Genomic DNA, 17,768 nt, shown 5'->3' with positions numbered 1-17,768 from the left:
GTTAATTACTTGTTGGCTTGTAGCCGTTTCCATAATTCTAAGGCTCAAGGAATTTTTTTTAATGATTTATTATTTTAAACTTAATATATAAAATATATCTTTCATATATAAATTTAATTGGTAAGATTTACTATTTTTTCGATTTATTTTTATAAAATTTAAAATCTACCATAATAATTCGGTATGATTATAGATTTATACAAATATGTATTCTTGAAAGAAACCTAATAATCGATTCGGTACGATTCGATTCGGTCGGTTTAGTCGGTTTTAAAAGATTCATTGACCCCTATAGTTGTTCACAAAGTTGTTATTTCGGGTGTACGATTTAATACGAGTACTAATTATAGATGTACTACATATTTTGACCATTTCGAGTTAACAATTGACTACAAACAATGCGTTGAACCACATTATTAGGATTAACGAAAAAGGAAGAGTTCGAAGTATTTTGTACAGCAAAGTTAAATAAGACTAAAACTTGCAATATGTCTCAACTTTTAAACTATGCGAAAATTTTGAAAATCAATTGAAGCAGTGTAACGTAAGAAGTTTCATATTGATCCGTTTTCTCTTTCATTTTTCCTATGGTTGAGTATACTATTGTCAGGTTTTCAATATCAGGTATTGAACAAAAAAATATTACAATTTTTTGTGATAGTCAAAGTGCTATTCAATTAGCGAAGAACCAAGTTTATCATGCAAGGACGAAGCACATTGATGTTCGGTATCATTTCGTACGAGAAATCATAGAAGAAGGTGGAGTCACGGTGAAGAAAATTCATACTACGGAGAACCCTGCTGATATGCTGACAAAAGTGGTGACTGCGGTCAAGTTTCAACATTGTTTGGATTTGATCAACATTGTTGAACACTAAAGATTGAAGATGAAGACACAACCAAAATTTGTTATTGAGAGAAAATTGAAGATGTGGAATTTTGCCAAGGTGGAGATTTGTTGAAATTGGCAAAAGTACCACATCGGTGGATGACAATTTTGAATGAGAATTTCACCCTATAAAAGGAGGCCTAATGTTTAGGATTTAAATACACCTCTCATTTGCCTTTTATCTTCTTAAGGCATTTGTATCTTCTCTCTTTAGTATTATTTCACTTGTAATTTTGGAGTGGAATAAAATATTGATTGTGTCCGAGGAAGTAGGCAAAATTGGCCGAACCTCGTAAATTCTGGTGTTCTTTTATTGTTGTCTTATTGTCTTGTTTATTATTTAGTGGTTGTCATAATTTTTGGTATAGTAGTTGTGACTCATTCACACTATATACATTTGGCTTCCGCAACAATTGGTATCAGAGCCAAGGTACTGTCTAAGTATGCTCTGTGGTTGCAGCATAGTCTGATCTTCCACATCAGAAAAGATCTATCTTGGTAACTGAGTCAAGGTTCTGTCTGAGTATGCTCTGTGGTTGCAGCTTAGTCTGATCTTCCACACCAGAAAGGAAATAATCTTGATTTGTGTCGTCAGCTACTAAATAATATTTGTGTCAAAATGGAAGACAATAAACAAGAAGAATCTACATCAAGTGTCAATAATACGTCATCGTTGGCATCTTCGCTTATGACAAGAATTGTGTCAAATGCGAAATTTGCGGTAGAAATTTTTGACGGGTCAGGACATTTTGGGATGTGGCAAGGCGAGGTTCTAGATGTTCTTTTTCAACAAGGGCTAGATCTTGCCATTGAAGAAAAGAAGCCAGATGTTATTGGAGAAGAAGATTGGAAAATTATCAATCGTGTTGCTTGCGGTACCATTCGATCCTACCTTGCTAGAGAGCAGAAATATCCATACACAAAGAAAACTTCTGCAAGTAAATTATGAAAAGCACTGGAGGATAAATTTTTGAAGAAAAACAGTCAAAATAAATTGTACATGAAGAAGAGACTGTTTCGCTTCACCTATGTTCCTGGTACCACAATGAATGGACATATCACCAGTTTCAATAAGTTAGTCACAGATTTGCAAAATATGGATGCAACTTTTGATGATGGTGACTTGGCCTTGATGTTGTTGGGGTCACTTCCTAATGAGTATGAGCACCTTGAAACTACTCTACTCCATGAAAATGACGAAATTTCTCTTAGAGAAGTTTGTTCGGCTTTGTACAGCTATGAACAAAGAAAGGGAGAAAAACAGAAGGGGGGAGAAGGAGAAGCACTAATTGTGAGGGGTCGTCCTCAAAATAAAACGAGGACTAAGAAGGGAAGATCCAAGTCGAGATCTAGACCTAGCAAAGATGAATGTGCCTTTTGTCGAGAAAAAGGGCACTGGAAGAAAGACTGTCCGAAGTTGAAGAATAAGGCCAGACATAACAATAGAAAGGCCATTATGGATTCAAATGTAGCTGATTGTGATGATTCAGACTTCTCATTAGTTACAACAGAGTTACCAACATCATCAGACATATGGTTGATGGACTCGGCTTGTAGCTATCATATGTGTCTCAACAAGGACTGGTTCGTAAATTTTCAAGAAGGAGAATATGGAGTCATCCACACAGCGGATAACAGCTCTCTTACCTCATATGACATTGGTTCAATAAGATTAAGGAGCCATGATGGAATGATCAGAACATTAACAGATGTTTGATATGTACCGGGTTTGAAGAAGAATCTCATCTCTGTGGGAGCCCTAGAATCAAAAGGGTTCAAAATCATTGCAGAAAATTGAGTGATGAGAATATGCTCCGGTGCACTAGTGGTAATGAAGGCCAATCGGAAGAACAATAACATGTACTGCTATCGTGGTAGTACAGTTATTGGGACAACAACAGTGACATCCAGTGATGACAAAGAGGCAGAAACAACCAGGCTATGGCACATGCGCATGGGACATGCTGGAGGGAAATCCTTGAAAGCTCTATCTAATCAAGGATTGTTAAAAGGCGTAAAGACTTGCAACTTGGATTTTTGCGAGCATTGTGTCAAAGGGAAACAGACAAGGGTTAAATTTGGTACAACAATCCATAATACTAAAGGCATTTTGGATTATGTACACTCTGATGTTTGGGGTCCTTCCAAAACATCTTCATTGGGTGGAAAATACTATTTTGTAACCTTTGTTGATGATTTTTCCCGAAGAGTATGGGTGTATACAATGAAGAGGAAAGATAAAGTGTTGGGAATTTTTCTCAAATGGAAAACGATAGTGGAGAATCAAACAGGTAGGAGGATCAAGTGTATTCGCACAGACAATGGAGGTGAATACAAAAATGATCATTTCAATAAGGTTTGTGAAAATGATGGCATCGTCCGACACTTCACTGTCAGACATACACCACAACAGAATGGAGTGGCAGAACATATAAACCGGACTTTACTGGAGAAGGTACAGTGTATGTTGTCCAATGCTGGCTTGGGCAAAGAATTTTGGGCTGAGGCAATTACATATGCATGCCACCTCATTAATCGTCTACCATCTGCTGCTATTGATGGCAAGACACCATTTGAAAAATGGTATGGAAAACCTGCTGTAGATTATGACTCTTTGCACGTGTTTGGCTCAATTGCATACTATCATGTGAAAGAGTCAAAATTGGATCCGAGAGCAAAGAAGGCTATATTTATGGGGATTACTTCTGGAGTCAAAGGATACCGCTTATGGTGTCCAGAGACAAGGAATATTATATTCAGCAGAGATGTTACCTTTGATGAATCTGCCATAACAGATAAGGTGACAGTTGAAGATGTCAAACAAACTGGTGGTGCATCAAAGCAGGTGGAGTTTGAGGGAAAATTTATTTTTCCTACACAAGAAGCAGAGGAGGAAACTCATGAAGATTACCCTCTGGAAGAAGAGCCAGTAGAGAGGGAGATTCCAACTCAGGAACCTCGACAACAACTTGAATCAATAGCAACCAGCAGGCCAAAAAGGACAATAACGAAACCTGTTCGTCTTATAGAGACGGTTGCTTGTGCAACCTCAATTGTAGCTGATGGTGTTCCTACCACTTATAAAGACGCAATCCAAAGTTCAGAAGAAGATAAGTGGAGGATTGCCATGAATGAAGAAATGCAGTCCCTTCATCAGAATCATACATGGAAATTGGCCAATCTCCCGAAGGGAAAGAAAGCAATTGGGTGCAAATGGGTATTTGCAAAGAAAGAAGGATTTCCTAACCAAGAAGATGTTCGCTACAAAGCAAGATTGGTGGCCAAAGGATATGCTCAAAAGGAGGGAATTGATTACAATGAAGTATTTTCTCCAGTTGTAAAACATTCCTCCATTAGAATTATGTTGGCTTTGGTAGCACAGTTGGATTTGGAACTAGTTCAGATGGATGTAAAAACTGCGTTTTTACATGGAAACTTGGAGGAGGAAATCTACATGACTCAGCCAGAAGGATTCAAAGTTGCTGGAAAAGAAAATATGGTATGCAAACTTGAAAAATCGTTGTACGGATTGAAACAATCTTCTAGACAATGGTACAAGCGATTTGACAAGTTTATGTTGCGGCAAGGGTACAAGAGAAGCAAATACGATCATTGTGTGTATTTGCGCAAACTTAATGATGGTTCCTTTGTATATCTTCTCCTATATGTTGATGATATGTTGATAACTTCCAAGAATTCGGAAGAAATTGATAAGTTGAAGATTCAACTGAAGGAGGAGTTCGAGATGAAGGATCTGGGTGAGGCAAAGAAAATTCTTGGCATGGAGATAATAAGAGATAGACGTTCAAAGAAACTCTGTTTATCTCAGAAAGAATATTTGAAGAGAGTACTACAGCGTTTTGGCATAGATAAGAAGACTAAGCCAATTAGTACGCCACTTGCTCCCCATTTTAAGCTAAGTACTACTATGTCGCCAAAGGATGAAACTGAACAGGAGTATATGTCAAGGGTACCATACGCAAATGCTGTTGGTAGCTTGATGTATGCAATGGTTTGTACGAGACCTGACATTTCACAAGCCGTTGGAGTTATTAGCAGATATATGCATAATCCAGGAAAGGAGCATTGGCAAGCTGTGAAATGGATTCTACGGTATATTCATAGTACTGTAGATGTTGGGTTAGTTTTTGAGCAGGAAGGCAATCGGTCTGTAGTTGGATATTGTGACTCAGATTTTGCGGGTGATCTGGACAAACGAAGGTCAACTACTGGTTATGTGTTTACTTTTGCAAAGGCACCAGTTAGTTGGAAGTCTACTTTGCAGTCAACAGTTGCTTTGTCTACAACAGAGGCAGAGTACATGGCTATTACGGAGGCTGTGAAGGAGGCAATTTGGCTTCAGGGGTTGCTAAAGGAGCTTGGTATTGAACAAAAAAATATTACAATTTTTTGTGATAGTCAAAGTGCTATTCAATTAGCGAAGAACCAAGTTTATCATGCAAGGACGAAGCACATTGATGTTCGGTATCATTTCGTACGAGAAATCATAGAAGAAGGTGGAGTCACGGTGAAGAAAATTCATACTACGGAGAACCCTGCTGATATGCTGACAAAAGTGGTGACTGCGGTCAAGTTTCAACATTGTTTGGATTTGATCAACATTGTTGAACACTAAAGATTGAAGATGAAGACACAACCAAAATTTGTTATTGAGAGAAAATTGAAGATGTGGAATTTTGCCAAGGTGGAGATTTGTTGAAATTGTCAAAAGTCCCACATCGGTGGATGACAATTTTGAATGGGAATTTCACCCTATAAAAGGAGGCCTAATGTTTAGGATTTAAACACACCTCTCATTTGCCTTTTTTTTATCTTCTTAAGGCATTTGTATCTTTTCTCTTTAGTATTATTTCACTTGTAATTTTGGAGTGGAATAAAATATTGATTGTGTCCGAGGAAGTAGGCAAAATTGGCCGAACCTCGTAAATTCTGGTGTTCTTTTATTGTTGTCTTATTATCTTGTTTATTATTTAGTGGTTGTCATAATATTTGGTATAGTAGTTGTGACTCATTCACACTATATACATTTGGCTTCCGCAACATAAAGGTTGTATTTGAAGCGTCACGAATCAAATATTCATTAAAATGCCATTGCATCAATATATTTTTCGTACATTTGATCCCTTATTTTATTTTTTTGTACATTTAACCAATATTATCGCGAAAAATAGGTTTGACATACAATTGTTTTTAAATAGTTAAATCTTATTATTAATACGTGTATTCTTATTCCATATTCTAAATTTCCGCAAAATTTAATATGAATATTATTCAGTACTGTTAACCAAACACCATATGAGAAATTTTATGTTGGGATTAATTATTTGTAAACACTAGTCAAACACTGTAATTGCTGACATTTGATTAATCAAACGATCCCTAATTATGTAGATTGACACTTGTTGACAGATTTGTGATGTTGTAGCCAAGTCTGAGATAAGTGGAGACTTTACCCTTTAAATGCTCATTTTGACTAAATTTAACACATCAATTGGTTAGAAAATTGCGAGAAAATTTTAATCCTTATTGGACAGTCATGTATATGTGGGAACAAGTGTACATGATTTTAAAGTTACAATTGAGATCAGATCAGTTTGAGCTTCAAATAATTATTTTAAAGTTACAATTTATACGGTGCTTGTTATAAAAGAAAAGAATGAGGTTTATCACTGCAAAAAAAGCTTCTTATGAAAAAAGTTAAATCATTTAAAAAATTAAGCAAGTATTTATTAATCAATATCTTTTTCTTCTGATCTACTTAACTTACGGTTAATTGTTATGCATTTCGATATGTACATGCCTCTTGTCCTGTATTTGTAGAGATCTTGAATCATTTAGTGTTTAGTTGGCATATGACAAAAAGAAATAAAAGAATTAAAGAGATGATGAGAATTATGAGATGTAGTAATCTTTCAATCTCCATCCTTTATAATCCTGCATTACAAGTCTGCAAAAATCAGAAAGTGAGACAATAAAGTTCTTACCTTAAATTGGCAAAATGGTTCATTATTCATAATTAATATCCTCAACTTTGACAAAGTGGTTCATTATTCATAATTAATATCCTCAACTAACTAATATTCATTTTTACTATAAATAGTATCAATTAACATGGCATTACATAAGCAATTAGCAAAAATATTAGAGCATCACTTAGTTAATCAAAGATAATTTACCAGGCCATGGCTACAAATTTCCCTAAGTGTCTTTTCCTTTGGATTTTTGCAGCTTTTTGCTCGTATTTGGTTAGATTTTCCTCTTGCCAACCAAGCGGTTATTCACAAGCTGTTGCAACCTTTTATGAAAATCCTACTAGTCCTGGGAGTGGTAATGTCTTGAATTTTCGTTTGTTTCTACTCTTCTTTTTCATAAGACTTATGTACTAGACCTATAAGATTAAATTAAATTAAATATGCTTTAGATTTCAAATATAACTTTGAAGGTAAATCTTAATGGTTCAGTTATTGGCTATCTGAATTTCACTTTGTTAGTAAGGGTATGATTTGCTCTTGTAATTATTCCCTTAACAATTTCTTCTTCACTTCCCCTACATAATAATAATAAAAAACATACGAATAGAATTTTGTAGGCAAATGTTCACCAAAATGGCTTGATCAATATAGTCTTGATTTTACATACTTTATTAATGATTCTAGGGCTAAATGATTAAAAAACATAAATTATTTTTATTATTCTATTCTAGGTGGAGCATGTGGGCTCGAAAATGACGTAGCAAGCACTCCCTACAATGCAATGATCACGGCGGGAAATCAAGCTCTTTTTAAGCAAGGCTCTGGATGTGGTGTATGCTACCAGGTAAACATATTTTATGTGGCGGAGCCACACAAAATGAATGAAATTCAACCAAGAAAGTTATATAACATAAATTGGGTAAAAATAATTAAAATATATAAAATTTTAAATCTCCTTTAAGAAAAAATATAGGTACAAATTCTAAATGTAATATTTTTAGATCTCTTCGAATCCACTTGACAAAATTTCTGATTCTCGACTGATTTTATAAATCTATAATTTTAGAATAAACACACCTTATTTTGCATGAGATGACAAGGAATAAAACTCTAAAAGAAAAGAGAGAATGTGCATGAATATTTTAGTTTCATGCATAAATGCATGACATCTCTATAATGTTGGCATTGCTTTTCAGGTGTTGTGCACTCAAGACCAAAATCCACATTGTTCGGGAAATCCAATAACAGTAACCCTTACAGATGAGTGTCCAGGAGCATGCAATAATGATCCGGTTCACTTCGATATAAGTGGAATTGCCTTTGAAAAATTGACGAAGTCTGGTGAAGCTTCACAATTATATAATGCAGGAAGAATCTCGATTTTTTACCAAAGGTGAGTTGTTCTACAAAAGCTAAAAATTACTTCATTTATTCCATCTTATTCGTACGTTTTATATAAGAAGCAATAAATTGATTTTTTCCTCTTATTTTCCTTATGAGGAACACCGCTAATGGATTAATTTATTTTATTTTTATTGGACCTTACAGGGTAGCATGTAATTACAACACAAATATCTTATTTAAGGTGAACAAAGGCTCCAATCCTAATTTCTTTGCAGTTACATCTGAAGCAGTAGATGGAGATGGTGACCTTTCTTTGGTTGAAATCCAAACAAGCAATTCGAGTTGGGTACCAATGCAACGAATGATTGGGGCAACTTGGAGTGTTGGCATACAACCAGACACACAGAAACCTCCTTTTTCCCTCAGACTTACTTCAGAAACAAAGCAGAGTGTCACTGCCCCGAATGTCATTCCAGACGGTTGGCAACCAAGATCAGTTTACAAATCAAATGTTAATTTCCCAAATAACCTATAGGGTGAAAGTACTAAAGAAGGGAACAATACGAGGGTACGATGTAGATTGTTGAATACCATTAATTTACCTACCCTATCAAGTATAATTAATAAAGTAAAAATACCTTCTTTAATTTATTTTGAATATGCGACTAATTCTATTTCATGCCTTTTCTTTAATTTGAGCTCTCTCTAATAAAATAAAAAATGGCTGCTACCTTTGTTGTAATTACTCTTTTTCATAGAAAAATGACGAGTTAGTTCTTTATGTTTGCGACAAAGAAGCACTTTTGGTCCAACAGGTCGAGAATTCCTGGATCCACATGGCCAGAGATAAACTAACTTTGACGATATAATCTCTTAATTAAATTATTCCCTAGACTATTAACATTTCCCTAGGTGCAAAACATGTACATGGTAGATAATGTTTTTTCTTTTTATAAACATGTATTTCTTTGTGGTAATTAGAAAAGAAAAGAAAACGTAAGCTTGAAATTTTTCTTCAGAAAATAAACGTCTTCTAATAATTTGATGACTATTTACCATAATTTTTTTTTTTTTTAACTGTATGGAGTAGTTAATAAATGCTACTACTACTATAGCAGTAGAATAGTACTAACATTAAAGAAAGTGTGTATTCTCAACACACAATTTTCATTGACCAAAGAAAAAGGAGATTAGGCCTTTCTTGGGCCTCTTAGAACTGGAACGCATGGAAAAAACACAAAAGTAGCTCTCGACACGACTCCAAAAGACTTGCTCTACATTCCAAGTCTTCACGGTCGTTCTCAGTAAATATTATGTAAAATCAAATTATGTAATTCTCTAAATTGACCAATAACCTAAGGCAGATCCCCATATCCTTTATACCCTATGGAACACGTGTCACGACTCCAATTTCCCACCTTTGGATATCACGATGATACTTAGTCTCTCAGACTAGGTGGTCATAACACATGCTGATTTAATAACAGAATTGAATTATTTAATCATTTATCATAAACTATTAAATGACATACATAGCCGCAAGTGGCCAATAGTTATACATTTTCCAAAACCGATAGTATGGAGTCATAAGCACTACTAAAACACACTAGAATTTCTAAACACAATACTGTTTTGAATTATAATTTAACAGTAGTATAATGAAGTAAGATGGTGACTCAGAGGCCTGCGAACGTCAACCAGGTATACCTTGAAGTCTCCGGCGGCGCAGACGTAACTCTCAACAACACAATCAGAATACCTGGATCTGCATAAAAATATGCAGAAGCATAGCATAAGTACACCACATCGGTACCCAGTAAGTATCAAGTCTAACCTCGGTAGAGCAGTGATGAGGTCAGGTCAAGACACCTACTAGACATAGAAACATGTTCAAGATATACATAAGCTAACAATGGAAAGAACATATATGTAACACCAACAACGAAAAATTTATTGATTTACAACCAATAATGAAGTAATAGAAACATAAATGGCAGCAAGTAGTAAACGAGTAATAAAGAAACAACATAATCAGAACACCGATGAGATGTAACTGAACTCAAATAAGAAAAAACGGATGACAACTCAAATAATCAAATCGCTCCCAACGCATGGACTTATAACAAGAATTACTCCGAAGCATCACACCTCATAAACCACAAGTCATGGACCACAATTTCTAAATCTTACACATATGGCACCTCGTGCCCACAATAACAATTACCTTCGCAGGGCAAAGTCCACGTGCTACCATGTACTTTGCAACCGTGACAAATATCAATTTAGATGAACGAGAGATACATTTAAATACCATAAAATATAATAACAATCTTGAATAAAATAAAGTAAAATAATATACCATTTATACGAAACATTGTATAGGATGCGTTTAATTTAGAAATCAATAAAATTGAGTAAAAATATCATTTTTAAACAAAGCAAAATATTAGTTAAATTAACGAATTAAATATAGAATTTTATTAAGGAAAAACACGATAACAATTTTAAGTAGGGTAAACATCTAACAGGGTGATGAGGCACCAAGTGAGATAACGAGTTCTATCTTAAGAGGCACATGAACTAAAACATGTTAATAATTATTTTATTTAAATCATTATGTGTCACGACCCGGAATTCCAACCTCGGGGTCGTGATGACGCCTAACATCCACTTCCTAGGCAAGTCGATGTGAGATAGTTAATTAGTCAAATTTTAACAGTTTAAAACAAAGTGATGGTAAATAATGAGGGATAGGTACTCAAACTAATACAACAACAGCATAAGTCATGTAATAACATCTACTCCCAAAGATCCGGAGTCACGAGTACACGAACTACTAGAAGTTCTACAAATAGAGTCTGAAATAAATACAACTATTTCGGATAAAATGAACAGTAAAAGAGGAAAGAGAAAGGGGACTTCACGGTCTGCGGACGTCAGCAAATCCACCTCAAGTCTCCGTATATGATAATCCGAGCTAGTGTACCTCACGTACAGCTGGGACCAGTATCAAAATCTGCACAAGAAGTGCATAGTGTAGTATGAGTACAACCGACCCAATGCACTCCGTAATTGTCGAGCCTAATTTCGACGAGGTAGTGACAAGGCTATGACAGGACACTCACGTAATTAAACCTGTACAAACATAGATATATGTACCAAACAACAACAAAATAGATATTTAATATGTACAGTTATGAGGGGACATGCAAAAGGGGGGAAAAGATACGATAACTACAACAGAAATGACAACACAAGACAGTCAAATAAATCATCAACCAAGGAGGACATATAACATACGATATGAGAATGACACGGCATCACCCTTCGTGCTTTTACTCTCATCCTTACCATGAAATGATGTCATAAGAGAAATAAAATTCGTGCTTTTACTCTCGAGCTCACCATGTAACAGTGAATAACTGATATAGATTGGTACGACATCACCCTTCGTGCTTTAACACTCTCCCTTACCATGTCATAATGAATATACAAAACCGAGAGATAAATAATGCAAGTGATATACTTTACGTCAATTACGATTCCAAGATACCAAACCTCAACTTCCAACATACTCAACCATTACTAATTAATCCATAAATACGGAAAGAATGATCAAATAAGTAATAATCTAATCTAAGCATGAATGTCATAATTAAAAGGCAATAAATCACAAGGAAACAAGTTCTACCCGCATGCTTTAATCCCAACAACAACACATAAGTACTCCTCACCTCACATATACGTTGTACCCACACATTAAACACATAATAAATAGGCAAACAAGTCATAACTCCTCAAGTCAAGGTTAACCACGACACTTACCTCGCTCCGCAACCAATTCAAGGTTCAACTACGGCCTTGCCTTTCGAACAAGCCTCCGAACCAACTAAATCTAGTAAATTATCAACCAAACAATTTAAAATAGGCCTTAGAAACTACCCATGAATGAAAGAGGTTCAATTTAGATCATTTTTGAAAAAGTCAACCTCTCGGGCCCGCTTGGTCAAAACCCGAGGTTCGGACTAAAACCTGATCACCCATTCACTCCGAGCCCGATTATGCAATTCAATTCGAAATCCGACCTCAATTCGAGGTCTAAATTCTAATTTTATAAAAATTCCTAATTCTACCCAAATCCCTAATTTCTACCATGAAATTCTTAGATTTAAGGTTGAAATCTTATGGAATATAATGGGTAATTATAATAAAGTAGATTAGAGTCACTTACCAATGAATTGAGGAAGAAAAGCCCTTGGAAACATTGCCTCTAGGGTATTTAGGGTAGAGAATTTGAGAGAATGAGCTAAAATCCCATTTTCTCAGCTTTTGACGAGGCGTAGATGTCGCAATTGCGACCTGGTGAACCCCGCAAATGCAAAAAAGTCTTCGCAAATGCAAAGGTTTCACACCTCTGTTGCCATCGAAAATGCGAACAATTTGTTCTCAATTGCGAACATGATACTATCGCAAATGCGATAGAAATCTTGCAAATATGAGAATCCCAGTCCCAGCCCATGCTCGCAAATGCGAAGTGTCCTTCGCAAAAGCGAGGCTCGCATTTGCGAAGTCTGCAGTCCAGCAACTTGGATAATTGTTGGCATTTATTTAATCATCTATTTGCTATGCCTCAAATCACATTTATTGAATTTGTTTTTATATGACAATTTGATGTAATTATTACTTATAAATTTATGTGAATTCCGTGAGTTTGATGGTTTGATATTTCTTGGATTTTTTTATGCAATTAATTAATTAAGCAAGCTTAAGAAGAAGTGTTAATATAGTTATCAAAGTTTGAATTAATGAAGGCGTTACCCTATGCTGATTATTTTATATCTCTGTTGATTATTTTTAAGGTTTTATATACATTATGTGGAGCCTTGGACCAATTGTTGTGATATTAATTGATTCGTTATATCTTTGGAATTGGTTGTGGCCATTGGGCAAATTGTGTTATGAATTGATTTTTGTTATGTTGCCGTGATAATATTCGGTGTAAATTGTTGAGTTATTATTTTGAGGATATAAGGGTGGCATTTCACTGTTGATATTATGTGGGTATAAAGGTGGCATTTCACTGTTATTATGTGTGTTGGGGTATTGTCTGGGCAGAGCGATAAGGGTGGCTATAAGAGAGATAAGAGTGACTATAGGAGAGATAAGGGTGGCTGTAGTAGCGATAAGGGTGGCTATTGATATTGTTAGGGTGGAGGGATAATGAATGCTATTATAGGAGTGATAAGGGTGGCTATAGGGGAGATAAGGGTGGCTATTATTAGGGATGATATATGATGATGTGGAGTGGTTGCATTGGTGATTTTTATGTGACGTTGTGATTTTTCTTGTGTTAATTTTTATACCTTGTGCAATTTGTCTTGTTGTTGGTAAATTGATAATAGTCTCATTTATGTTGAAATTGGGAGCCTGTGGCTATTGTCAGGCGGATTATGAAAGGAAATGTGGGCACGAGGTGCCGTGAGTAAATAATGATGATATTGGCACGTGAATTGTCCGTGCAGTTGAGATATGAAATGTGGGCACGAAGTGTCAGGAAAAATCTGATAGTTTTATTATTGGCACGTGAACTGTCCGTGCAGATGTGATATGAAAAGTGAGCACGAGGTGCCGGAAAAATATGATGATTTAATTATGGGCACGAAGTGCCGTGAAAATATGAAAGTGGGTTGAGACTCGTATTTTATGATTTTTAAATGAGGGTCACATGGTGACTTTTATTCGAAAGATATTTATTTGAGAAAATTATATTTTTTCTAGAGATTTATTGAAAGAATTATATTTGAAGAATATTTATTTGAGGAAATTATATTTGAAAGAGATTTATTGAAATAATTATATTTGAAGAATATTTATTTGAGGAAATTATATGTGAAAGATATTTATTTGAAGGACTTGATTTAATTGGGTGTACTTGTATTTACTATTTGTTGAGCAATATTAATGGTGTTCTTGTTGCCCTGCTGTGCATATCACTGATTGATTTGTGTTGCCCTTATTGTTATTTGTTTCCTATTATTTTGTATATTATATTGCACATGTTATTAGACTAGTGAGTGTCTTGACTGTACCTCGTCTCTACTCCACTGAGGTTAGTCTTGATACTTACTGGGTACCGACCGTGGTGTACTCATACTACACTTTTACATATTTTTATGCAGTGCCAGGTATTGAAGATATCGGACTCGGACACAGTTAGAGTGGGATCACAAGGATTCAAGGTAGAGCTGCTTGGTCGTCGCAGTTCATTGGAGTCTTTTTATTTTTTTCGTACTGTTAATTATTATTCAAACAGTATTGAGTATTCGATCCTTGAGATCATTTCATATATTCAGTTAGAGTTCGTGACTTATTATTACCAGTTTTGGGAAGCTTGTTATATTTGTAATTATTTCCGCTGATAGTTTTGACACTAGTATTTAATTATATGTTAAAAAAAAAAATAGCTTGAATTGTAATTAAAATCGGCTTATTTAGTCTTAGATACTAAGTGTCATCACGACGTCTGTGGTGAGATTTTGGATCGTGACATCTTCAGTTTCTACGGCCTCTCTCACAAGTCTCTGTGTTCTTGCTGGTGCTGTAGCTATCTTCTAATTTTTCCCTTATTGCCTTCTCTATGTACTCATCCTTTTTTTTTTTTTTGGTCTTCTTTTGAGTTCTCATCATGTTTCTTAATTTTTGTAATCCAATGGCACCTGTGAGTTAAATTTGCAAGTGTGATTGAAAGAAAAGAGCAGATAATGAGAGCAATTACATTTGCTTTAGACTCCGTTTTGAAAAGTATTCTCTCCCGATCTGGTTAGACTCCTAATTTTGCAACTTCGTAGCTGTTGTGTGCAAAATCTAAGGGTATGATTGAGATCAGTAGATGGAAATTAGCTCTATAATTTTTCTAATTACGTAATGGGTTCCATACTTAATTTAGTTGCGGATCTCTGAAAATAGATAGATGATTTACTATGGCTTGTGTGGCTTATGCTTATGTTGGTTTCATATCCTTTTAATTAGTGGCCGTCAAAAGTGTTCTTTTTTGCAAAAGCAATTTCAACATATATAGTATGAGGATGATGACAGTGATATAAATCTCGATACTGATGAGATGTTCAGAGAAGACAAGCGAAGTTTAGTAAAAGTTCCAATTAAATCGTTCACTGGCTTAATTTCTTTTTCGACTAACCTGCTTTGCGACAATCCTCTTTAATTTAGTGCTTTGTTGGTTACTTTGTTGGGTATGTTAAATTCCCTTTCATAATTTCTTCTTTTAGGTATACTCAGAAGGATATCAAACATATTACTAATTATTAGCCACTTAAAAGTTCTTTTGGTCATTCATATTGGATTTTGAGAAGGGTACTTTTAGAAGCTTCGGCATTATATTTGCCATCCAGATGTTTTTGTTGTACTCCATTTATTTGAAGTAAGATTTACCTTTCATTTTTGTGAGCACTGACAATTGATCATCACGTACAGTTGTTTTTTGTGAAGAACTGTTAAGAAGAAGATTAAACACAACACAGAAAAAGCATCACCATTTGCCAATGAATAAATAGTATAAAATGAAGATAATTCGCCCATATATAATGTAGATAATGTGACACTTATGCATCTAACAGTATGATGCTGTCATATAGTTAAAGAATGTATTATTTGTCAACCAGATGACATCCATGAGTGGATATTTCGTTTCAAAATGCATGTAAATAATATCTTACAATTAGTATGCGATGTTGCCTAGGTGATTCAATACTTATAGTATCAAGTTTCACAATGGCACGGGCTAACCCCACCTAGCTAGTACCATAAATAAAGAAGGAAATTTTACCTCATATAGCAAGCTATTACACCCTATTTATTATAAATCAAAACAATTTAAAAATATTATTACTTATAGCTGTCTTTTCTATTTATAGCAAAATAGGTGATCATTCATATTGGATTTTGAGAAAGGTACTTTTAGAGAAAGAGAGAAAGAGAGACAAAGGTTGATAATATAAAGGGTAAAGTATGCATTTAAAATAGTCAATTGAAACATAAGGGGAAGAATATTCATTACTTAAAGTTGGAGGGGAAGTTTGGTCTTTAAAGTAGAGTTGGGGCAAAAATAAAACAAGGTAACTCCTATAACTATCCCTCCCGCTCGTTTCAACTTAATAAGCCTTTAAAAGCTAACTCTCTCTCTTTATATATATATATATAACCAATTCTTGTTTTCAGTCTTCTCTCTCTCTCATTTCAACTCAGTCAAGTCCTTTACAATCTTTTGAAAAAACTTCTTTTGAAAGAAGAATACAATATATACATTCTTGATGAAATGCAATTAACTATGAATGTATGTTTATATATATTTCTAATCAACAATGTGGCCGAAGCTTAAAATCTCTAACCAGATGAAGAACATTCTTGGTGCAGCAATTAGAACTTCCATGTAATTATCTTTCTTTAATTTTTTTTCTCTTGAGATAGAACTGTGATGCGAGATATTTTTATGGACGGTGGACGAACACTGTGAGGAAAATGGTAGTCTTCTACTTTCTTTGATCATTAGGTTCTGGCTAGGTAAACCATTTCAATGGAATGTGCGTTGTTTATCCCTTAATCCGTGGGAACTAAGTACTACAAACTAAAATAAAAAATGAAAGCAAAAAGGATGAAAGGAACTGGTGATTATATCACAGTCTAATGGACTGGTATTTAGTCACCTTCTAGAGAGAGAATGAGTTAGAGGAGGAATTACACAGTATTAAGTGTAATTATAAAATTGAAGAATTTACTGAAAAGATGCTTAATTGCTTCCTCATTTTAGTTGCTTTAATATATTCTTGAACTTTGTCGGAATATCATGACTCAACCAATACTTTCACCAATAACTCTCCCTATTTCTCTCCTTGCTATCAGACAATTCTTCAGAAAATTCAAAAGGAAACATATGCTTATAAGAAAAATTATATGGAAGAGGATGGAGCAGAAACTCAAATGGATGATCAGGAAGCTACTTCGGGAGATAGAGTTGCAGAAATTGAAAGGGATGATTAGGAAGCATGCCCACGACAATACACTGATCGGTACACCTTGTACACTGAGTCTGAAGAAAAGAACCAGCTTGGCTACCTGAAAACATGCCCACTATCATTGAGGAAGAATTTTTTTTTGTGCAATCATTAACTACTAATTTTTCAAATTATTTCTCAAGACTTTTTAAAATACTATCAATATTATGGGTGTTATGGTAAAAAAATATACTTCATTTATTATTTCTTAAGGAACATGTTAAGTCTATTGTGGACAAGTAAAAGTGAATGGATAGAGTAAATTAAAGTGCAACGAATTAAAGTACATGACAAGTTAGTATTTCACATATCTAAGTTAGACATGGGTGTCAATACAGTACCTTGATTCTTGTTGTCAAAAATCTTATTGATACATGAAGATTTGAATAGTTTAATGCAAAGTTCTAAAATATTAGATAAAGTTTATAACTTTGACAAATTGAAACTATAACTTTGAAATTTGAGAAGGAGATT

At 34.7% G+C, this 17,768-nt stretch overlaps 1 protein-coding gene across 1 annotated transcript; it reads left to right on the top strand.

Moving 5' to 3' along the window:
- Window positions 1–7,092: 7,092 nt before the first annotated feature.
- LOC104094390 (expansin-B6-like) lies at window positions 7,093–17,280 on the top strand. Its single transcript, XM_018770180.2, has 5 exons — window positions 7,093–7,237; window positions 7,614–7,726; window positions 8,079–8,275; window positions 8,431–8,737; window positions 17,143–17,280. The coding sequence occupies exons 1-5, from the start codon at window positions 7,093–7,095 to the stop codon at window positions 17,278–17,280; spliced, it is 900 nt and encodes a 299-aa protein (XP_018625696.2).
- Window positions 17,281–17,768: the final 488 nt, after the last annotated feature.

The sequence above is a fragment of the Nicotiana tomentosiformis genome, chromosome 1, assembly GCF_000390325.3.
Source record: "Nicotiana tomentosiformis chromosome 1, ASM39032v3, whole genome shotgun sequence".
NCBI classification, from domain to species: Eukaryota; Viridiplantae; Streptophyta; class Magnoliopsida; order Solanales; family Solanaceae; genus Nicotiana; species Nicotiana tomentosiformis.
This window is presented reverse-complemented; position numbering and strand designations above follow the sequence as displayed.

Bases quoted from the DNA above. Each gene is read 5' to 3' on its own strand.
- LOC104094390 (XM_018770180.2), top strand. From the start codon at position 7,093: ATGGCTACAAATTTCCCTAAGTGTCTTTTCCTTTGGATTTTTGCAGCT. The intron at 7,727-8,078 runs GTAAACATATTT...ATTGCTTTTCAG, and splicing joins GATGTGGTGTATGCTACCAG to GTGTTGTGCACTCAAGACCA. The intron at 8,276-8,430 runs GTGAGTTGTTCT...TGGACCTTACAG, and splicing joins ATCTCGATTTTTTACCAAAG to GGTAGCATGTAATTACAACA.